General features: G+C 40.3%; 1 protein-coding gene across 2 annotated transcripts in view; it reads left to right on the forward strand.

The window, feature by feature from the left end:
- The window catches only part of LOC149473717 (aldehyde oxidase-like), a 202,286-nt gene that overhangs the window by 93,302 nt on the left and 83,962 nt on the right, over positions 1-25,022 (forward strand). For both annotated transcript variants that reach the window (XM_089670160.1, XM_089670170.1), the window contains exons 10-12: positions 19,078-19,170; positions 24,306-24,457; positions 24,902-24,995. In XM_089670160.1, the coding sequence (XP_089526286.1) occupies positions 19,078-19,170; positions 24,306-24,457; positions 24,902-24,995 (339 nt within the window). The remainder of the gene's footprint in view (positions 1-19,077; positions 19,171-24,305; positions 24,458-24,901; positions 24,996-25,022) is intronic.

Raw genomic sequence — 25,022 nt, forward strand, 5'->3', positions numbered from 1 at the left:
AACTGAGCATGTGCAGAACACATTTTAGACTTCTGCCATGGGCGTTTGCTTTTTAGCCACTGACTAATAGTGAATCTGATTGTGGATTCCTCTGAGAGCCGGCACTCGCTCGCGACTATTGTGTTTAATAAACAGCACTTGGCATATCTTCATGTAATCTAACTAGATTTCCTTAGTTCTAGTGATTCTATTTTTGTTTCTTATCCTTTATAATTATTTCTGTAATGATTTTACTTATTTCAAAGGTCTAGATAATATATATTTTGACAGCTGAATGTAAAAATAAAGGTCCACAATAAAAAAAAAAACAAAAAAAACAGCGTGGGTCCCCCCTCTCATCCATACCAAGCCCTTCAGGTCTGGTATGGATATTAAGGGGGAACTCCACGCTGAAATTTAAAAAAAAAAAACAGCGTGGGTCCCCCTCAATATCCATACCAGACCCTTATCCGAGCATGCAGCCCGGCAGGTCAGGAAAGGGGGGGGACGAGCGAGCGCCCCCCCCCTCCTGAACCATACCAGGCCACATGCCCTCAACATGGGGGGGGTGCTTTGAGGCAGGGGGGCTCCCCCCCCCAAAGCACCTTGTCCCCATGTTGATGAGGACAAGGGCCTCTTCCCCACAACCCTGGCCGGTGGTTGTGGGGGTCTGCGGGCGGGGGGCTTATCAGAATCTGGAAGCCCCCTTTAACAAGGGGGCCCCCAGATCCCGGCCCCCCCCCTACGTGAACGAGTCTGCGGTAGATGCTCCCGCAGACTCCTTCACAAAAAAAAAAAGTGTGGTGTAAAAAAAACACAGTACAGGGTCTTTGACAAGTCCTTTATTAAAACAATGTCCCCCGAAGTAGATCCAACGTCAATCACGGCGGCGGCGGCAGGGACCCGAAAAAAGAAAAAAAAAAAAAGGTTCCGCTCCCGTCGGAGGCTTCCAGCCATGTGAAGAAGAGGCTAGCTGACAGTTCTTATATAGGTATGGGGCGGGGCCAGCCGGGCACATCATCCCCGCCCCTTACCTATTTGAGAAATGTCACCCTGTCTCTCCGCTGAGGCTAACTAGCTGAATGCAGGAGACAGTCTGACATTTCTTATATAGCTATGGGGCGGGGCCAGCCGGGGACATCATCCGAGTGACCCGCCCCATGTCACATGCTTGCTGTTCCCGGCTGGCCCCGCCCCATAGCTATATAAGAAATGTCAGACTGTCTCCTGCATTCAGCTAGTTAGCCTCAGCGGAGAGACAGGGTGACATTTCTCAAATAGGTAAGGGGCGGGGATGATGTGCCCGGCTGGCCCCGCCCCATACCTATATAAGAACTGTCAGCTAGCCTCTTCTTCACAAGGCTGGGAGCCTCCGACGGGAGCGGAACCTTTTTTTTTTTTCTTTTTTCGGGTCCCTGCCGCCGCCGCCGTGATTGACGTTGGATCTACTTCGGGGGACATTGTTTTAATAAAGGACTTGTCAAAGACCCTGTACTGTGTTTTTTTTACACCACACTTAGTTTTTTTGTGAAGGAGTCTGCGGGACCATGTACCGCAGACTCGTTCACGTAGGGGGGGGGCCGGGATCTGGGGGCCCCCTTGTTAAAGGGGGCTTCCAGATTCTGATAAGCCCCCCGCCCGCAGACCCCCACAACCACCGGCCAGGGTTGTGGGGAAGAGGCCCTTGTCCTCATCAACATGGGGACAAGGTGCTTTGGGGGGGGGAGCCCCCCCTGCCTCAAAGCACCCCCCCATGTTGAGGGCATGTGGCCTGGTATGGTTCAGGAGGGGGGGGGGGCGCTCGCTCGTCCCCCCCCTTTCCTGACCTGCCGGGCTGCATGCTCGGATAAGGGTCTGGTATGGATATTGAGGGGGACCCACGCTGTTTTTTTTTTAAATTTCAGCGTGGAGTTCCCCCTTAATACCCATACCAGACCTGAAGGGCTTGGTATGGATGAGAGGGGGGACCCACGCTGTTTTTTTTATTATTTATTTAATTCACGGAAATAATTTAAAATTCAGCTGTCAGTGGGAAACCCCGATGACAGCTGAAACATTCCTTCTGTCCCTGCAGAGAGCTCCGCTATTATATTTGACATTAAAAAGTATAGAGACTGCAACATTGTATCCATTTGTATCCATTCCTGATATAGATGTTTTTATTCGGATACAAATAGATACAATGTTGCAACCTTTATACTTTTTAATGTCAAATATAATAGCGCAGCTCTCTGCAGGGACAGAAGTAATTACTTCGCTATTATATTTGCAGGCCGTAGATGGGGCGAAAATCGAACAATTTTTTTGCCATTGGTGGTAACGTCGGCCCATTGAACAACCGATTTTTTTTTTTTAAAACGGTCAGTTTTCGCCCCATCTAAGGCCTGCATTTTTCTTTTTCTTATTCTTTTTTTTTATTCTTTTTCTTGCAGGTCATGGCTCATGTGCAGATTATTTATCTGTTAAAAGATCAGCCAATTTGCCGATCATTGCAGCTAAAATCGGCCGATCTGCAAAATCGGCCAATTTTTATCCAAATTTACCAATTAAAAAAAGTTGCAAAATCCCCAAAAATGGCTGACCAATTAACCCACTAACGGGCTGAAAATCAGCCGATTTTTTTTGCGGACGATTTTAGACCCATGTAAAGCAGGCCATAGATGGGTCTAAAATCGGCCGATTTTTCTGCCGAAAAGAAAATCGAACGATTTTCGGGCCGTTAGTGGGTTAATTGGTCAGCTGTTTTTCGGGATTTTGGCACATTTTTTTTATCAGTAAATTTGGAACAAAACATTTTCAACTTTACTGGTAAACAAAATATGCTAAAATCCCAAAAAATGGCTGAACAATTATCCCAATATTGGAAGAGGCCCTTGTCCCCATTAACATGGGGACAAGGTGCTTTGGGGGGGAGCCCCCCTTCCCCAAAGCACCCCCCCATGTTGAGGGCAGGTGGCCTGGTATAGTTCAGGAGGGGGGGCGCTCGCTCGCCCCCCCCCTTTCCTGACCTGCCGGGCTGCATGCTCGGATAAGGGTCTGGTATGGATTTTGGGGGGATCCCCAAGCTGTTTTTTTTTATTTCAGCGTGGAGTTCCCCCTTAATATCCATACCAGATCCGAAGGGCTTGGTATGGATGGGAGGGGGGACCCCACGCTTTTTTTTTTTACATTCAGCTGTCAGTGGGGAACCCCGCTGACAGTTGAAACATTAACACATGGCTGTCGCTCCTACAATCCCGCATGAGTTATGTTATCAACTCATGCAGCATTTTAGTAGCGAAAACCAATGCAGCGCTCATGTTTCAGCTGTCGGCGGAGTTCCCCACTGACAGTTGATGTAAAAGTATTGCAGGGAATTATAAACAATTTGTAAAAAACCCGGCGTGGGGTGCCCCCTCCCATCCATACTAAGCCCTTCGGGTCTCGTATGGATGTTAAGGGGTAACTCCACGCTGAAATTAAATAAAAAACAGCATGGGGTACCCCCCAAAATCCATAACAGATACTTATCTGAGCATGCAGCCCAGCAGGTCAGGAAAGGGGGGGGGGGGACAAGCGAGCGCCTCCCCCCCTCCTGAACCATACCAGGCCACATGCCCATACCAAATTATTCAAACATTTGTAAACAGACCAATTAACTGAAATGGTTTGGCATTTGTACCCCAAATATGACGTTCCCTGAGGCATTGGTAAACCAAGGTACGCCTGTATTAGTATTGCAATCCTTTGTATTGGGATACATAGAACCATCATACATGTGAATTGGCAACATAGCACAACATTTGTGTCACATTGGAGATATCTGGTAGTTACACTGAACTTGCCCAGGGACCTAAGATTGATTCACAGCACAGAAATACAGGCTGGCTTAGCAATGTAGCTCCGTGGATTAGTGGTTAGCACTACTGCCTCACAACTCTAGGGTTGTCGGTTTGAATCCCAACCACGGCAAGGAAGTAGCATGATCTCCGTGTGTGGCTGTCTTCAAATAGATGTTCTGGCAACATCTTTGCTTTCTGTCTAAGTGATCCCTAAAATGTGAATTAGAATGAGGCCTTGTCTGTTGAAACACCTTCAAAGCTGTACCTTATGTGAATGTCATACAATGGGGTAAGATAAGAGCCTGGAGCACTAATAGATTTGATAATGATGGTTTACACTCAACCCACTTTTGTGAAGGATTTGGCAAGCAAAGAGCTGACAGAGAGAGAGAAGAGCGAGCCAGTGAGATGAAGAAGAGTGAGCGAGAAAAACATACTGAAGAGTGATAAAGAGAGACATACAGAAGAGTGAGCGAGAGAGAAGAGCGAGCCAGTGAGACAAAGAAGAGTGAGCGAGAGAGAAAAGACTTGGTTGGTGAATCCACACATCAAACTTGTCACAAATACTGGTATGGATTTTTCCACCAAATGCAAAGCAGACCGCACGCCTTCAAAGATTTATTTCCTTTGTTAATTCTCCTGCTTCGTTCACACTATATGCAAATGAAAATTACTGTTTAAGTTGCCAATTTTACTGTGTTTTCTAGAGAATTACTAACTAGTTGTGTTTTCAATTGTGTGTAGCATTGCGATTTCTATTTGAGTCTAGATGTTAAATTGCTAATAAATGGCCAAAATCTTCAAATACCTTTGAACTCTCACTGCAACAAATGGCGTACGTTAATACACTCACATTCACATTCATTATATCCAATATCAGGTACCATGTCAATGCACAAATCGCACCTGAAATTGCACACCCTGGATGTGACTTGTCATGTGATTGGCATGGCCAGCAGCTTGCTCTTTGCATGGCAAATTGCACACAATGTTACTGGGGGCTAACACCACTGTCACATCTAATCCGATGCGGCAATTGCCCAACTTACAGTGAAGTTGCACGAGTTCACAATCCAATTGGATGTGAACAGAGCCTACAGTGGCCAATAGGGTGCGACTTGGTCTACGATTTGCAAGTCGCCTGTAATGCCAATTGCATGGCAATCGCAAACAATGTTACTGGGGGCTACCCGGTCACATTAAAGCAGATTTCTAAGTGGTGTTATTGACACCACAGTCACATCATGTGACTTGCATAGAAGTTGCATGATTTCAAAGTTAGGGTACATGGTGATTTCAAGTGCAATTTGCAAGACATTCGACACCGATCTCTCAGCAAATTGCATGAAAAGTAGTGTATTCATTACTCTATTATTACTTGCGGCTCCAACCAAGTTTGAACCACAACAATATGAACACTCCAATAGCGTGCACATTGAGTGGGACTTGGCATGTGATTTGCACAACATGCAAGTTGTAAATCGTCTGCAAAGTCGCACCCTATTGTCTGCTATTAGAGTGACCACATGGGTGCGTTTCAAACACTGATTTCTATAGTAGTACATGTACTACTTTAGTGGCAATTTGCATAGAGATCTGTGTCAGATGTCTTGAAAATTGCATTAAAATGGTCAACTTTACTGTAAGTCGCAGGATTTGTAAATCAGCTTTGCCCAGAGTGTAATGTTTGGTGATGTTTGATTTCTGGAGTGTTTTGCCAATTGATGGGAAATTCACCATACTAGTCAAATCGATTTGTCATTTTCAGTATTGCATACAAGATGTGGTCATGTGACTGTCTTAACTCATGCGAGAATCTGGAGGGAATTGTGACCATAGTAGCAATAACGGTTCCAATTGGGGTTCCCTTTCACATCCCTGCTCAATGTTCTGTTGTATGCTGCACACGTACATTTCACTGTATATTTCTTTCTGATTTGTGGGGCCTGTATACCAAGGGTTAATGCAGGTAGGAAGCGGATTCATCAGGTGAAAACACTTTCACTGACCAAATTAAGGTCAGTGGTGGGTGTGGCTTCATTGGGTGTGGGGCCTTGTTTGGCACGCTCCAAATACAACCTAGTTTATATAAAGATGTGCAGTAGGGAGTGATTTGGCCTGTTACTAGGCCGGGTGGTTTGTGACTAAGTCCTTGCATGGTGTGGTTTGGGGGAGGAAGAGATTTTGTGCTGAATTGCCCCAGACACCACTCAGGCTGTGTTTGGAAGTGGGCTGGAAATGTTTGCATATTTTTGGCCTTGTAAAGTGTTTGTGTGTTATTGCACAATGATTGTGTTTTTTCTCTTTGCATTGAAAGCCTCACACATGTCAATCGTTTTGTTTAAAATCTGCTCTTGTTTTAATTTTGTTTGCTTATTTAGACTCCAATGCATTTTTCTGACAAACCTGCTGACAAATGTATGTGTAGGGGATTTGTAGAGGTGGGAGGGGATTTGTAGAGGTGGGAGGGTTTTTTTTCACATGCTTTGTTTTCTTGATATTTTGATCTGAAGACTTTTTTTTTTGAATGGATCTTTATACTACGTGATTGTGTAAGTAAATCCTATGTGCATGAAAATGTTACTTGATTCATCTTCCCCTTTGTTTCCTGCTATAACTTGAGCACACACAGTTCATTAGAAGTATCTTTAGATTGTAAGCTCTTATGAGCAGGAGTGTTTTATTTTTGCCACGTGAATCCTATTTTTGTGACTCACCAAGATATTGACTGTACCTACTTGTTCCTGCTGACCAAATAAATGACGATATATTTGATCAATAAATATTTGACCGATGTTTTTGTGTTTATTTTATGTTCAATATATGAACAACCTTAATAGTTACTTTGTATACTTATATAATCTGCTCAAATGTAGCTTGTAAGAGCGTGAATATGCAAGTGTGTGCAAACTGGCTTTTTCAAAACCAAAAAAAAAAAACCCACTTGCACCACAATATTATGTACTAATGAATGTCACATTCACTGTGCAGCCAGCTACAGGTTTTCTACAATTCGATTTACAGTAATAAAATAGTCCACACTTTGTTGATTTTTGGCCTTTGGCAACAAATATTAGCCAAGGTTAAAAAAAACAAATCAATAAGAAACACACATTTGCGAAAGCTATCATAGCCGTGCATAGAAATGCGCGATTGCAAACAAATAAGCACCAAACAGGTGTCCGCATGGAGCATGAACGGCTATCCTGGAAGTCCGTCATCACGTGCGCGTGCACCCGGAAGTGGTTGTGGGGAGTGTAAGTGGATGAGAAGTGGTTGGAGGTTTTGTGTTGGTTGAAAATTTTGATAACTTTATTGGCATTTGGACATGGCGAGAGCACAGCTCTCAACTGAGGAGATGATCCTTATATGTACAGTAAGTGTGGCCATTGCAAACATGTTTATAACATGTGAGGGACAGGTAATTGCAATTTTGTGGGTGGGGCCTAGCAGAATCTCACTTGGTGCACATGCTACTTATCTGTACATTAGCTCCTGGGTATTGATGGGTCAATGATATTAACCACTTGCCTACTGGGTACTCCTACCCCCTTCCTGTCCTGGCCAATTTTCATCTTTCTGCACTGTTACCCTTTGAATGACAATTGTGCGGTCATGCCACATTGTACCCATCTTAAATTTATATCAGTTTTTTCAGACAAATAGAGCTTTCTTTGGGTGGTATTGACTTGCTGCTGTGTGTTTTACTTTTTGCTCGATAAACCACAAAATAGCTCATAATGAATAAAAGTCTGTTTATATTATAACATTTGGTAAACTGGTAATTTAGCAACACTGATGTGCGTTGATGAGGCAGCACTGGTGGGTGGCACTGCTGGCCACAGGTGGGCGTAACTGTTGGGTGGCACTGGTGGGCACTGATCATCGGGGCCGACCCCTGCTTTGATAACTGCTGGTTCTCGGCAGTACTTTCCACACATTCTGATAGCGTGATGAAAGTGCAGCCAAGACCCGGCAAATGCATTTCCCGGTGATCAGCATGTCATTGGACATGGCTGATCACATGGTAAAAAGCCGCTGTGATTGGCCTTTACCACATCACGTGATCAGCTGTGTCCTTAGGACACAGCAATCACGGAGAGCGCGTTCTGCCAGGATGTCATATGACACCCTCCCAGAGCTGCCTGGATGCAGTGTAGCGTTATTCGGCTATCTGCGGTCGCCCAATAGGTAACCAGCTAGGCCTTCATGGCTAATCTTTGAATATCTGGACATGTATACTGCGTATAATGCATTACATTCTACAATGTGTTGGTGTACATGGTATTACAGTGTGCAATGCGTTGCTGGATTCTGCATGACAGTGGACAGCGTATCACAGTGTGCAATGCGTAGCTCCATCCTGCATGACAGTGTACAGTGCATTACAGTCTACAATGTGTGGGTGTACTCGGTATTACAGTGTATTACAGTGTGCAATGCGTTGTACACTGCAGTGTGCACTAAAGCATTTTACACTCATGCACTGTACACACTAAAGCATTTTACACTCATGCACTGTACACACTAACGTATTTGACATTTTTAGTGTGCAATGCGTTAGTGTGCAATGCCTTGGACAGTACAATACATGTGCATACCCTGAAAAAGGGTCCTGCACATTTTTGGCCCGGATGCGGTGCAATTTGAGGTGTGCAAAATGTTTGTCTCTAATTGCAACGCACACAAATTGCATGTGATTTGCCCAGGAGTGCGGTGTTAGACAACAATGCATGTATGTGAAGCCAGAATAAAAGGATGTGGATTTTGTCTACTTTTACTTGCGCATGTTAACATTATGTAAGTGCATTTTTTTTCTGTTTAACATGCTATAGAAATGCAACATGCATTTGGATGGAGTGTTTTTGTATGTGCATTTTGGAAGTATTCTAAACACACATTGACCCTAGGGCCACACCATATCTTATGCAGGCCATAGATGGGTCGAAAATTGGCCGATTTTTCGTCCGAAAATAAAATAGGCCGATTTTCGGATCGTTAGTGGGCTATTTGTTCGGCCGTTTTTCGGTATTTTGGCAGATTTTTTTTTTCGGTAAAGTTGGAAAAAAAAACGGCCGAATTTGCCGATCGGCCGATTTTCGCGGCAATGATGGGCAAATTGGCCGATTTTTTACTGATAAAAAATCTGCACATGAGCAGTGACCTGCAAGAGGAAGACAAAAAGAAGAAAAAGAAGAAGAGGATGAAGAAGAGGATGATGAAGAAGAAGAGGATGATGATGATGAAGAAGAAGAAGAGGATGAAGAAGAAGAGGATGATGATGAAGAAGAAGAAGAAGAGGATGATGATGATGAAGAAGAAGAAGAAGAGGATGATGATGAAGAAGAAGAGGATGATGATGATGAAGAAGAAGAGGATGATGATGATGATGAAGAAGAAGAAGATGAAGAAGAGGATGATGATGAAGAGGATGATGATGATGAAGAAGATGATGAAGAAGAAGAGGATGATGAAGATGAAGAAGAAGAGGATGATGATGATGATGAAGAAGAGGATGATGATGATGAAGAAGAAGAAGAAGAAGAGGATGATGAAGAAGAAGAGGATGATGATGATGATGAAGAGGATGATGATGAAGAAGAAGAGGATGATGATGATGATGAAGAGGATGATGATGAAGAAGAAGAGGATGATGATGAAGAAGAAGAAGATGATGATGAAGAAGAGGATGATGATGAAGAAGAAGAAGAAGAAGAGGATGAAAAATGAGAGGAATTCCAGTATGGCAAAAAGTGTCCCTGCAGAGAGCTCCGCTATTTCTTTGACAGTTCCTTGACATTTACAGCGGTTGCAACATTGTATCTATTTGTTTCCGAATAAAAACATCTGTATCCTAAATGGATACAAATAGATACATTGTTGCAACCGCTGTAAATGTCAAGGAACTGTCAAAGAAATAGCGGAGCTCTCTGCAGAGACACTTTTTGCCGGCTGTAGACGGGATGAAAATCGGCCGATTTTTTTTTTACCATTGCTGGCAACGTCGGCCGCTTGAACAACCAATTTTTCATTTTTTAAAAGAAAAATCGGCCGTTTTTCTCCCCGTCTATGGCCTGCATAAGCATTAGTGTGCCTGGGGGAGGGGGGGACCTTTGGCCTTTCCAAACACAGTAGATGCTCCAAGAATGTTTCCTTGAACTCTTGAAATGGTTAAAAAGGAAAGACACTCTAGATAGCCTGCACTGAGAATTGACTGTCATGATGACGTGTCAATGATTATTTGCTCTCATTTTTCAGGAGTGGTACTGCTTGCGGTTGAAGCTGGTAGAAATCCACCTTCACGTCCTCCACTCACCTTCACTCGTGGCCAGTGGATATTTTGTGGCCGCAGGCAAGAACTGGCATCGAGGACCTGCATAATGACCCTGGCATGCCAGAGGTGGTTTGGAAGCAGCACAGCAATTTGACCATCCCTTTCCTCTATGTTGGTTTTAGGGGTGCAGAATTGCTTCTCGTTCGTGAACGGACTGTCGCCGGATATCAGAGTCCCCATATTTTCAAGATATGTTTTAGCCATGTTGGCTTATTTTTATGTTATTTTCCAAGTGTGTCGCACCTAACCGCACAGTAGTGTGGTGACATGCGTATTTGTGGCTGTGAATGGGGCTGTTTTTAATAGACGTGTGTAGGTGCAACAACGTTTTCATCATGGTACCTGCGCACATCTACAGAGGGCATTGCATTTCTTTGCTGTGCTGGAAAATGTGTGTTCTTGCATGCGTTTCTGCACCACCAATGGTGTGAACAAGTCCTAAGGGCTGGTTCACACTATAGAAACAGTCTAGATGTGTTCCTGATGGGTTTTTTTCATGCCCTTTTGGCATGCATGTTTAGTGTGTTCCAGTACATTTTGAATGCGTTTTGGACATGTTTACATTGCATTTTTATATCCCTTCCACTTATTTTTTTCTATTTTCTTTGTATTCAATGTAGTTAGGGACATGTGCGTTTTAGTACATTCAAGGACGTTTCAATGTGTTCCAGTACAGTTCTGTGCAGAAACAATGCAGCGTGGTCAACTTTGTTTACAGCACCTGCAATGCACTGAAAATGCAAGTGCTGATGTGAACTATGACATTGACAACCATATAACCTTCTTTCTGTGCGTTTGTGATGCCGAAAAAGCAACTGAAACACATGTAGTGTGAACTGGCCCTAAAGTTTATTAGAGGTCAGGGAACGGGACTGACCAGGAATTGTGAATTCAATCATACTAGTGGTGAGATACAATCAGCAATTGTATAATAATGTGAGATCTGAGCTGTAGCTGATAGAAAATGAGACACATTCACTTGATCAGTAAATAGATAGTTAAAGAGTGGGGCGGTGATCCATAGATTTGCATATGGGACAGGTGATGGCGGGGTGGGGGAGGGGGTCAAGTTGTATAAGGAGACAGATTTAAAAGAGAAAAATGTTACAATGAAATATACACGGCATGAAACTTGCACATTTCCTAATTGGCAGAAGAGTACATTCATCCACTTTCTAGTCATTAGGCAAAATCATAATTGTTTGATCAATATTCCTGGCACTGACACAACCCAGAAAATTGATCTCCATTTTTTAGGATGTAGCCATGACCGGGATTAGAACCCATGACCCAAGTGCTGTAAGTTCTGAGCTCTAACCACTAAACCACTGTGGGAGACACAGTTTGAGTTATAATGTAGAATAGTTCCATTGTTTGAAAATGAAAGAGCGAGCGCTGGTCAAATTATATAGACTACTAAAATGGTATTACACAAAATAAATATAACCACGAACAGTAGTGCATGAACTCGTGAAAGGTCATCCACCCCTGTGACAGTGTACTACACTATTGAGCACCTTTCTGGCTCCTGTGGCTGAGCTAATTCCTCCCCAGGACCATTTGGGCACCCACCCTGATGGATGGATGGATGGAGCTGGATGACTAACCCATAACTGCCAGCATACCGCTGCACCCCCAGATGTGTGATGTGTATAACCCATGCACATTAATACTTTTGTTCTGGTGAGTGTAGACCAGTCCCAAGGGTGGTTTACCTTTCACGAGTTCATGCACTACTGTCCGTCACGGAGAGACCACACGTGCCATTCATAGGCACTCTCTGAGTTGGTACTCTCACACGAAGGACATTCCATTATTCAGGAATGATTCTATGAACTTATTTTAGCACCATTTACAATATTACATCATTGTTGCAATTCTTTGCACTTTTTGGTTTTTACATGCGTTCATTATTGATCACATGCATTTATAGCGCTGCACTTGTCTTTACCATAGAATAGTTACGTGATTAAAGAGAATGAAGATATATAATTATATTGGGAAATTAGAAGTATATAAATTATTTGAGATATAAGTGTGTAAATGTTTAACATTTGAGTACAGAATGTTTGACATTCATTAGTAAATGCATTAGTTTCCTGATCATTTTGGAGACACAGCAAGAAAATAAATAGAAGAAAATAGAAAATTCTAATACAGGTGTACAGGTGTATTTATAACATTCTAAGAATTCTTTTGCCATCATGAAAACGCCAATGTAAATAAAGCCCGCGCTTGTGCGCCATCTAGCGAACATATCCGGTATTGCACCTAAAAATGTGCCAGTGATAGCAAAGTAGTCAATAGACGCTCGTCAATGAGCTTGCTAGACGCTGGTCAGACGACTGATTGATTGACCGGAGTCTGCCTGAATGGTCAGTCTCTGCGATTACACTCACATCTTAGTGAATCAGGGCCTAGATGTCTGAATCCAATCCCTTGGGGCCTTCCTCATCTTGCCACACATACTTTATAAGGGCCCTTTCATACTGGCAGGAGTTCAGGAGGTGGTACTGCAGCCTTCTGATGCCTGTTTTTTGCTTTTTTTAACTTTTTTTTTTCAAATGCCAAACTGCAATTTTCATATTGTGGGACCACACTGCAAATGTGAGCCAAACACTGATCTTTCCTGTGATATTCCCTGTAGAATTGGAAAGCGCTGATAGTGGTTTGGAGAGCAGATTTGAAAGGAGGGAGGTGCCTGGGAGCCATATCCCATTATTCCATACCTTATTTGACCCATTGAGATCCAAGGGGTTGAGTGTCTGGAGTGACAGCTTGTGGCCGCATTTTAACTTGCATCTTGTGTTATATGACTGATTTCTAAGGGTCTAATTGTCTTGTGAGAGTCCAATTTTTATGTGGCATACTGCATAGTGATGATATCCAATGGTGGGAAGAAATAGCCGCGTGGAATTATGAGCACTAATTCATGGACACAAGGACTATATAAAATAATTGTGCTTACTTTTCAGTGGGATCACTGTTTTGACAATAGAGCGCTGGTATTTTTTAAAAATCATATTGTCTACATGCCCAGAGGGACAGGGCCATTCTAGCTGCTGGGGGTTGTTGTATATATGATTTATATTGCGAGGATATTGTGATTCACCTGGATGTTGGATGTTAGATTTATCTTTTTATTATATTTAAACATACTGCATTTATTTATTTTATAACAAATTGAGTTTAGGGTCACTTTAATTGTTGTCAGTACTGATATACTAATTAATCAACTGAACAGCTTACATTTATGCAGTTACATAATCATTTTCATACAAACTGAATGTTTGGTTAATTTCTTATACATCGATGCCCGGAGTCCACGAGTTTAAGTGCAGCAAAAACCCTTTGACATTTTTGGTTTTAGTCCATTTTTGATATGCAGCATTAACTGAACTTTTGCCAGGAATTCAGCTGGTTTATCAAAGAGATGCTCTGCGCAAATACAATCTTTTCCAATGTACAGCTCAAAGTACACCTGTAATAAGAGTGGAATGGGGGCTGTCATGGCAGGTCTCCTGAAAATGAGCAAACTCGTGCTCCTGGTTCATCTCGCCAATTTCTTGAAGGCTTCTCTAACTGGATCCTTCTTTCCAAATCCTTCTATTAATCCCAACTTGTTGTGTACTGATAATATTATTTAAATTTTTGCCTCTACCTTAGTAACCCTTTGGTGACTGAGTATAAAATAAATGTTAATGCCTGAACACAATTTTGCAACTTTGACACGTTAGCAACTACTTTGTGCATCCCGGTGGATTATACCTTGTTTATTTAGGACAAATTGGGCTTACTTTTGGTGTTAAATAGTAATGGATAGAAACATTTTGCTTTTTTTATCCTACCTAAAACATACTGACACTAACTGACACTGATATTAACTTAAAAAAATTATTTTTTTTAAAAATATGTCCTGCCCAATAAATACTGACCATGGCCTTTAACACCCTTACTTGACCCAAACACTAACTTTTTTTATTATTATTATTTACAAAGAAAAAGAGATACAATGAATCCTTAGTACAAGCTCCCGGTAAGATCCCGGGTTCAATGCAGCCCCACAGAAAAAAGCCCAGTTCATTGAGGCAGTATATATGCATAGTGTAGGCGGGGGGTTAATCTGGGATATAAAGTATGTTTGTGTGTCCTTGATGGAAAGACTTTTACTTAACCTTCTAATGGCTCCACAGACAGCAAACTCAGCAGAGATTCTATTTTTTCCCTACTCTGTCTGGAACTGAACAAAAAATATTCACTGCTTTCATTGCTGTACAGGTGTGTATATATGGACGTATACAGTGATCAGCCGTAACTTTATGACCACCCACCTAATATTGAGACCTCTGAAGATATGCTGTTATATCTTGCACCAAGCTGTCAGTAGCAGATCCTTTAAGTCATGTAGTTGTGTGGTGGGACCTCCATGGATCCTGAAAAGTTGTCGCTAGCCCCTGGCTATCTGTCTTTACCAGTCTGTTGAACATACGGACGCGTCCGGAGGATTGACTTCACCTCAGAAGCAACAGACACATACACACAGTGATAGGTGAAATCAATCTCTCAAGTTTATTAGCGGGAAGAAAATTAATATAACAGAAAAAAGAAAGGTGGGGGGCACAGAGTATCAACAAGCTGCGTTGTCGGTAATTGATTGGCTGAATACAAATAATACAATCATTGACGTCAATTCTGAAAAATGATGAGAAGTGGAGTTTCACTTTCCCAGGAATAAGGAAAGTTTCTACATTGTTTTTTTTAAAAACGTATCTGCTACATACAATAGAATCTTGCTAGATACTTGTCAAGGCTGTGAACATGATTTTTCTCAGGCCTTGAAATCAGTTACAAGTATCCAACATATATTTTCCCATGGGACAGAAGTATTTGACTTTTAATTATATCATAACAGAAACAGGTGCTGTTAGTACAAAGAAATAATTGGATACTATCTCCGCCTCTACCAAGGCTAAGCTAAGATAAGAAATAGAAGAATATTGTGAGTACAGTTCTGTAACACATAACTGACACAGCATATTTTCATTAACTCATTCTGGGTATAATACAAAACAATTAATCAACATGGAATACAAAATATAGAATGGAGTGGGGGGAAAACAAAATAACAGACCTAAAAGACATATATTTCCCTTCAGATCCCACTTGTTTTTCCAACACATTATGCAGATGCTCATTTGGATTGAGATCTGGAGAATTTGGAGATCAAGTCAACATGTCTAACTTGTTATGTTCCTAATTCTTGAACCGTGTTTCAGTGTGGCAGGGAGCATTCCTGCTAAAAGAGACCATTACTATCAGGGAATACCATTTCTATGAATGGATGTACTTGAATAGCAACAATGTTTAGGTAGGTGGTAAGTGTCCAGTAACATCCACATGCATGGCAGGACCTAAGGTTTCCCAGCAGAACTTTGCCCAAAGAATCACACTGTCTCTGCTAGCTTGCTTTCTTGCTCCATGCTCTGATGCTCATTGTAGGCGCTTTTGGCTGTGGACACAGTTAAGCAGGGGCACCCTGGCGGGTATGTGGCTACATACACAATGAATTGTAATGTCCATTTTTTCTGCTTTCAACACATCAGCTTGTTTACAACATGCTTACTTGCTGCCTAATATATTCCACCAGGTGCCAGTGTAACAAGACAATCAGTGCTATTCACTTACTATGTCATTGGTCATAAAATGATGGTTGATCAGTATATAAATCAATATATAGATAGATTTATAAATTATTCCATTTCATTAGCCTCCCATTACCCTACTGCTGTTACATGTGCTGCTATAGGCTGATGTTAGTTTTGCCAACAACCTTCCAGTGTTAGGATCTCTAAGAAACAACTTACCTTTGTTTATGGAAAAGGTTCCCTTGCTGATCAGTTTACCTAGCTGTTGCTTGAAAGTAAGATTTTGCAAATGTGCAATTCCATTAGGTGTAGTGGTTTACTTCACCTGAACAATTCACATTCGTCTTTTTGCCATACATTTTCTTACATGCCTATTGTCCCTAGTATAACTCCCAAAACTAAAGAATCTGGCAAAAAATAATCACATCCTTAGCAAAACAAGTATATTGAGTTAAAAAAAGATGGATATGTATGTAATCAATAGAAATATTTGTTTTTCTTTTTATTTAAATTTTAATGTTTTGTTTATTCTTTACCTGAAACATATATGTCTATTTATATTTTTTTCACAAGTCACAAAACTTTCACCCAAAATAACATTTTATAATAGGGTTCAATTGAGAAAATGTGTGAAACTTGGGTGAATCTAGTGTAAAAACATATTGAAATAGACCCTTGCATATGCAAATTTTTGACATGGCTAGCTTTCTTTGTCAGTACATATTATATTGTCAGATAAAAATACATACAAAATGGAAGGGCATACAGTATATATATGTATTCTCTTTTGTGAACTCACTACCTGTCTGATACTGCAGGGCACATGGTTATACAGCACAATGCAAGAATTATAATTCTGTATGCTAGCATATTTTTGCATGAGAATATGTCACTGTCATGTATTTTCATTTTAGTTTTGCTTTTTGTGAAAAGTGGTAAATTGCTGTTAACAAAAGTGTGTTTGTCAATTAGGCTTTTATTAGAGCTGTCCTAAAAATATCTGGCACGTTTCTCCATAAGATAAATACCGGTACTTTCTCTGTTCCCCTTCTCTCTGATATTGATTTTCTAACATTGACTTAGATACAAATGTTTCAACTTATCAGTCATGTCACAAGGTTTACCTTTTGGCCTTTCCCAGTTTTGTTTGTAATACCTCCCTAAATGTTGGAACCATCATTCAGATATCTTTCTTCTGCACACAGGTACAGATCACTATAATCACAATTTTTAGCCATAGATGGCTGCCTGCTGCTAACAAGAACTATGGTCTAATTGTAAAAGTACCCAACTCAAAAAAAAAACACCAGAATGCAGAAAAGCAGGCACTTAAGGGTGTATTTATAAAAAAATAAAATCCATAGCAATTTACCCAGTGAAGGTGCATGTACATTTGTTCTGTACAAAAGTGGCAAAAAACAAATATTATTAGGTTATTTCTTGTACTGTTCAAATGTTTTTCATTACTTTAAAATGGAAAATACCCATCTGGCCACTGGAGGATGCTAAGTATCATAGAACAAGCCACATAACCCCGTTATTCACTCCTATAATAATTACCCTTAGAGAGTATCTCACCGAAAATGAAATTCCTTTTGCAGAGGATGCCTAAAATGTTACTTGTATTTTAGTACAGACCTCTGAGAAAATCAGCAATCCTATCGCAAAAGCAGGAAATTACATTTTTGGTCATATTCAATATATTTAAAAATATATTTCAATAAATATATACTAGATGTTGAAATGCGTTTTTATTACAAAATATATGAAAAATATTTTTGAAAATACATTTAAAATATACTGTATGTCTTTAAAAATACAAATCTACATTTTTGGAATGCATTTACAAATAGATGTAAAAATATATCTTAAAAATGTTAAATTGACTTTTTTATATGTTATATATATTTTAAATATATTCTTCAGATTTTTTTAACATATAAAAAAGTCATTTTAACATATAGTTTTACATCTATTTGTAAATGCATTCCAAAAATGTAGATTTGTATTTTTAAAGGTATACAGTATATTTGAAATGTATTTTTAAAAATATTTTGTTAATCAAACGCATTTCAACATGCAGTATATATATATATATATATATATATATATATATATGTGTATATATAATGTTTTTTTTAAATATATTGAATATCGCCACAATTGTAGCATTTCAAATATATGGCAATACATTTGGGAAGAATATTTTTAAAATATATTTCAAATATATTTTTCTTCCATGTGGGTTGTGGCACAAGCTGCAGCGGCTTAAATTACTAACCTGTCTATGTTTTCTGTTCGTTTGACATATTCCTACATAGTCATATCTGCAGGCAGAAAGCAGAGCATACAGATGTTAACTGGAGAAGGACGTGTATGCATCTGATTTCAACTATGAAAGCATTGTCATTAAATGTATGTCACCACTCAAATGACTTCATCTTCCATCCTGTACATTCAGTATTTAAGTAGATAGCTTTTAGCTTTAAGTATCAAGGGTGCCCACTTATGGACTAATTATTTTCAGATCCAAAATAACCTTTCATGGCTAATAGTCAATCCATATATAGGCTCCTTTAGCCTAGAATATATGGCTTTTGATAATTTGTATCTCATTTCAAATGATATTGTTTATACAGTCCAAAGCATTCTAATGCTCAACAACATTTAAACTGTGAAATTAGGCTTTTCATTTCAATCTTTGTGTCAGTATCTGTAAATGTTTTTCAGTCTTCTAGAGCAGGTGTCTCCAGACTTTCTAAAGAAAGAACCAGTTTACTGTCCGTCAGACTTTAGGGAGGGCAGACTGTGACCAGTGGGAGTAAGCAATGCCTGATCACTGGTATTGGGTGAATAAATAATTTGTTTGAAAGAATAGTGCCCCATTTTTGTTTTCAGTAGAAGGAATAGTGCTCCACCATTGGTGTCAGTAGAAGGAATAGTGCCCCATTGTTTGTGTCAGTGGCAGGAAAAAATCCTCAAGGGCCGGATAAAGGCAAGCTTAAGAGCAGCATACAGCCCCAGGGCCGCAGTTTGGAGACCACTGTTCTAGAGCATGATTTGTGTGTATTAAAAGGAATAGCTTATCTACTGAAATTCAATACATAGGATGTTATAATTCACCAGGGGGGTAATTGACCTTAATAAATGCTCTTGCATTGTGTCGCCATGCACTTATCTGGCCATTGATCTTCTTTGATGAATTCTAATATTATAATTTTTTGCATGAAGGTGCATTATCCCAGATAATGTACAGTATATTAGCTGTTAAAATTCTCTTTTACCTATTTTTTCTTAGGTCCAGAGATGAAATTTAGAGGAGTGTTTCATCCAGTCATCATCTTCCCTGGAAGAATAGCTGATCTCCATGTTGTGACTAAGGAAGAATCAGGTTATATTGGAACTATACTCTCTTTAAGGCTGAACTCTAGACTAAACAAATAATGTATAAATATATGAGACATGTACATAGGCATGCGCACAGGGTGTGCCTGGGCACACCCTAATCACCCTGTGCGCATTAGCATATTGTTCTGTGTGCTGGCGGGGAGATGGGAAAGATATAACTCTGAATGGGTCCGCTATAAGAAAAGTGCTTCCGCACTTCTTTCACTGTACCGAGCAGAAGATGGGAAAGATCTGCCACTGAGCAGCTCTGTTTATAAGAGAAGTGTGGAATCTGCAGGCAGGGAGCGAATGTGCTGGCAGGGAGATAAGAAGATCTTCTCTCTAACTGGCAGAGTGCCGCAATGAAGAGTGGTACTGGCCTTACAACCAATCAAGAGTCCTGGCAGGAGCTCACGTGCCCATATGTCAAGCTCCCTGATTGGTTGGAAAGCCAGTATCACAGAATTTATGCAAAAAGAGGTAAGAAAATGATGATGATGGGGTGTGAATCTCAGATTCTTTTTCCCTCCCAAGCTGTTCAAACCTGTATTTTGCTTCATGCAGATGAGGGGTAGGCACATCACTGCAGCCAACATCTGATCTTTTTTACCTGCCTATCTGTTAGGTTGTCAAAAATGGAGTTTATTCACTAAACAGGCGATTATGGACAGTTCAAGGCATATATATATATATATATATATATATATATATATATATATATATATATACACACACACACACAGGTACATCTCAATAAATTAGAATATCACCATTATATAGATTCATTACATTATATTTCAAACATTTCTTTCTCTTAATTTTGGTGATTATGGCTTACAGCTAGTGAAAACCCAAAATTTTGTATCAAATGGTTTCTCAGTCTGGTCAGTCATGATTACACAATCATGGGGAAGACTGCTGACTTGACAGTTGTTCAGAAGACAGTCATTGACACCCTCCACAAGGAGAGGTAAGTTAGAAAAGGGCATTGCTAAAGAAGCTGGCTGTTCACAGAGTGTTGTATCCAAGCATATTAATGGAAAGGTGAGTGGAAGGAAAAAGTGTGGTAGAAAAAGGTCCACAAGCAACAGGAATAACCACAGCCTTAAGAAGATTGTGACACAAAGGCCATTCAAGAATTTGGGGGAGATTCACAAGGAGTGGACTACGGCTGGTGTCAGTGCTTCAAGAGCCATGACGCACAGACGTATCCAGGACATGGACTACAACTGTCACATTCCTTGTGTCAAGCTACTCCTGAACCAGAGACAAAGTCTGAAGTGTCTTAACTAGGCTAAGGAGAAAAAGGACTGGAATGTTGCTCCTTGGTCCAAAGTCCTCTTTTCAGATGAAAGTAAATTTTGCATTTCATTTGGAAATCAAGGTCCCAGAGTCTGGAGGAAGAGCTGAGAGCCACAGAATCCACGATGCATGAGGTCCAGTGTTAAGTTTCCATAGTCAGTGATGATTTGGGGAGCCATGTCATCTGCTGGTGTTGGTCCACTGTGTTTTATCAAGTCCAAAGTCAGGGCAGCCCTCTACCAGCAAGTTCTAGAGCACTTCATACTTCCCTCTGCTAACCAGCTATATGGTGATGCTGATTTAATTTCCTAGCAGGACTTGGTACCTGCGCTTTTTGCCAAAAGTACCAATACCTGGTTTATTGATCATGGTATTGCAGTGCTTGATTGGCCAGCCAACTTGCCTGACCTAAACCCCATAGAGAATCTGTGGGGTATTGTCAAGAGGAAGGTGAGAGACATCAGACCCAACAATGCAGACGAGCTAAAGGCCGCTATCAAAGCAACCTGGGCTTCCATAACACCTCAGCAATGCCACAGTCTGATCGCCTCCACGCCACGCTGCATTGATGCAGTAATTCATGCAAAAGGAGCCCCGACCAAGTATTGAGTGCACACTATACTGTACATGGCCATACTTTTCAGTAAGCCAACATTTCTGTATTAAAATCTTTTTTTTCATTGGTCTTATGTAATATTCTAATTTTCTGAGTTACTGAATTTTGGGTTTTCACTAGCTGTAAGCCATAATCATCAAAATTAAATAAACGCTTGAAATATATCACTCTATGTGTAATGATTCTATATAACATATGAGTTTCACTTTTTGAATTGAACTACTGAAATAAATTAACTTTTTGATGATTTTCTAATTTATTGAGATGCACCTGTATACACATGTATGTATATTTGAGCTTTGGGGTGTACACCCTAATGTAATAGGCTGCACACACCTATGGACATGTACATTGGTACTTGAATATTGGTGTCCTTTGCTCATTTCTTCCAGATCTGTGCATTAATCCAGCATGAAACAACTCCTACACTTGGTCTCTGTGCAGAATGTTCCTGTAATAAAAACCGGTCACTGTTGCTCCCTCTCTTTGTGCAAGGTGACTGGTCTTCCATCCACCCCCTCTTGTAGTTTTCCACAGCCAGCCTATAGTAATTGGACATGTAGGGCTCCATCCACTGCTCTCTGCACAGGCTATGTACAACACAGTGATGATGTCTCTCTTACTTTTATAAGACAATAACTGGATTTTCTAAGTCATTTGGTGCACACAAAGTGGATTTATATTCTTTGTGACAATTAAGGATTACATTTAAAGGAAACATTTTGTGCCCAGAGTCCAGCTTTAATGTTTTATTTTGTATATACATATATATATATATATATATATATATATATATATATATATAAAATAATTAGTGAACATGACATGGCTTAAAAACAGGCACCCTGTGGTTCCTGAGGTCTGTGTTAGTCCAGGCTTCAAGACTGTAGTTACTTTAGGTACGTTGTAGGCCAGATCAGGCTTCCTTAACCACTTGCCCTCCTGAGGATTTATCCCCCTTCCTGACCAGTCCATTTTTTGTGTTAGGGCGCTGCGTTACTTTAACTGACAATTGCACGGTCATGCAATGCTGCACCCAAATGAAATGTACGTCCTTTTTTTCTCACAAATTGAGCTTTCTTTTGGTGGTATTTGATTGCCTATGCGGTTTTTATTTTTTGCGCTATAAATAAATCACAATTTTGAGAAAAAAAATAATATTTTGGACTTTTTGCTATTAAGCATGTTCAGTAAAAAAAATAAAAAAAATAAATTTCATCATAAATGTAGGCCAAAATGTATTCTGCGACATGTCTTTGCTACAAAAAAAAATCCTAATATGTGTAAATTAATTGGTTTACGTGAAAGTTATAGCATTTACAAATGGTGGTAGAGATACTGTGATTTTTTTTTTCTACTAGTAATGGCGACGATCAGCGACTTAGCGGGACTGCGGCGGACATTCTGACACTGTGACACCAATACAGTGATCAGTGCTAACAAAAAAAGCACTGACACTGTACAAATGACACTGGGCAGGAAGGGGATAAGAGGTGATCGATGGGTTAACTATATGTAGGGAGTGTTTTACTAGGGGGGAGAAGGTGTGTGCTTCACTGTAAGCAGTGTGCTCAAGCTGACAGGGAGGAAGACTGTTTGTAAACAAAACAGTCTTCCTCCCTGTCGGAGATGCTCGGTAATCACCGGACGCCGACGAGTAATTACCGGCCGGGACCCCGTGATTGACAGCCGTGGCCGCAAATTGCCTTGTGGGTAGGGCGCTCATGCTCGCCCCCTACCTGGAAATGCAAAATCACACATATATATATATATATATATATATATATATACAGTATATACATACATGTGATTTTGTGCACCCGTGCTGCCCTGTAGCAGTATTTCTGCTATAGGGCGATCGGGAAGCGGTTAAAGAAGATCTTATGTGTTTTCCATAATACAACTTCTAAAATGTTATTGCAAATACCTTATAAGTGTACATTTTTTAAATAATGTAATTTTCTTAAAAAAAAACATTTTCCTTCTCTCTGCTCATCCCTGTTCAGTTTCTCAGATTGTGGGCTTTACTAATGTAGTTGGTGGCAGAGCACAGCTGTCGCAGCTCCTTTGTGTAGCTGTAATATAATATCAAAATAAATAGTGATATAAATATAAATGGAATCACTTGCTATTGAGCTGTGGTCTGTGTGTGAGATAGTGCAAGTGTAAAGCCGAAAGGCAGAATGGCTGGGATGAGCTGCTCCCCTATATTGTGTCTCTGATTGTTCACAGAGAGACACAAGTGCTGTAAAAAAATCTCTACAGCCTGTCAATGTATGAATCTCAGTTTCTATAGCAGCTAGAAGCACAGATAGATATATTTTTTCATATGTTTCTGATTTTAAAGCTGGAAAAGCAGCTACTTATTACAATTATTACAATGATAGATCTTTAAACTGAGAACTCATCAGTTTTTTTATTTTAAAACTGTATCCACGTATAGTTTATAGTAATGATCCCTGTACGGGGGCAGCATTTTTTATATCATGACTAAATAAAACAAGCAATGAGTGTTTTACTAAACAAAGAGCAGTGATTGGAAGCCAGGGACCATTTGGAGTATGACCTAGAGAACAGAAGGGTTCTGTTTTTTGACAAGAAATAGATACTTTTTTTCATCCATAAAGCTCCATACACACGGGGTGTTTTAATAACGCTGCTAACGTTAGCTGTGTAAAGTCATGTTAAAAACGTAAGTTTTTCAGCGTTTTTTATCATTTTTGCATTAGCGTTTAGCAGAGTTTTGCTGCGTTATTTCACGTTTGCATTTTTTAGTGTTTTTTAACCAAAAAAATTATTATTTTTTGCTAAAAAACATGGCCAAAAATGCCAGTTTGCTGCGGTTTATCGCGTTTTTCAACGTTAGAGCGTTTTTACAGCTAAAAAACTCCCCTAGAAACTCATTAGTTCTGGGGGGGATTTCCTGCAAAAAAACCGCCCCTGCCAAAAAACGCTGATTACAGTCTATGTATGCATGGACACATAGGATAACATGCTGGGGAGTTTACTGGCTGTAGAAAAAAATGCCAAAATCCAAAAACAGCCGCTGTAAAAACATCCCGTGTCCATGAGGACTTAGAGTGAAGTGATTTGGCAATTATGATATGGAAATTTATGTGAAGTGTGAATTTCAGTGACTGTAAAGCTACCATTTTGATCTGAATTCACAAACATTGCAGGCATCAGACAAAGATTGTCTAACCCTTAGTTCTTTATTATAGGAATAACAGTGGGAGCAGCTTGCAGCCTGACAACATTAAGAGCAACCTTAGCTGAAGCTGTCTCTGCAATTTCTGAAGAAAAAAACACATTGTTCAGAGCCCTTCTGCAGCAGCTTTCCACTCTAGGAGGTGCCCAGATCAGAAACACAGCTGTAAGTATGTGCAAGGTATTTGTAAAACAAAACATGTCCATGCTAGTATTACAGTCTTTGTATTAAAATGTGCTAAAACCGACCATAGATGGGAAGGTATGTTCCACTGGACAACAGGCTAGAAGAAACCTCTGTTTCCTGAGTACCTACAACTGTTTTTTGTATGAAGTATCCATCAGACTGGGGCAGTGCAATCAATTAACACCTTCCTATTCTGCAAAGTTAAAGAGAGATTTACCAGCAAATTGGTGAACCTCTGTGAGCAATGATGAGAGCTCCTAATTGTTGGAAAAACTCACTTACCATGACAGCTCATGCACTCTACAAGTATCAGATTGGATATGATTGGGATGGGATGAAGCGGTTGATGATCACCCCACTTTATATATAAGACACCAGTCACTACAAGCTCTGTCATTAATTATACACTTCAATCTCTTCCAGTCTTTAGGGGGAAACATCATTAGCCGCGCTACAACCTCTGATCTGAACCCAGTTCTTGCAGCAGGAGGCTGCATCCTCAATTTAGCCTCAACAGGTACTGGAACTAAACATGATGGTATTT

The sequence above is a fragment of the Staurois parvus genome, unplaced genomic scaffold, assembly GCF_062004578.1.
Source record: "Staurois parvus isolate SC_StPar_1 unplaced genomic scaffold, SC_StPar_1.0 ptg000011l, whole genome shotgun sequence".
Lineage (NCBI taxonomy): Eukaryota > Metazoa > Chordata > Amphibia > Anura > Ranidae > Staurois > Staurois parvus.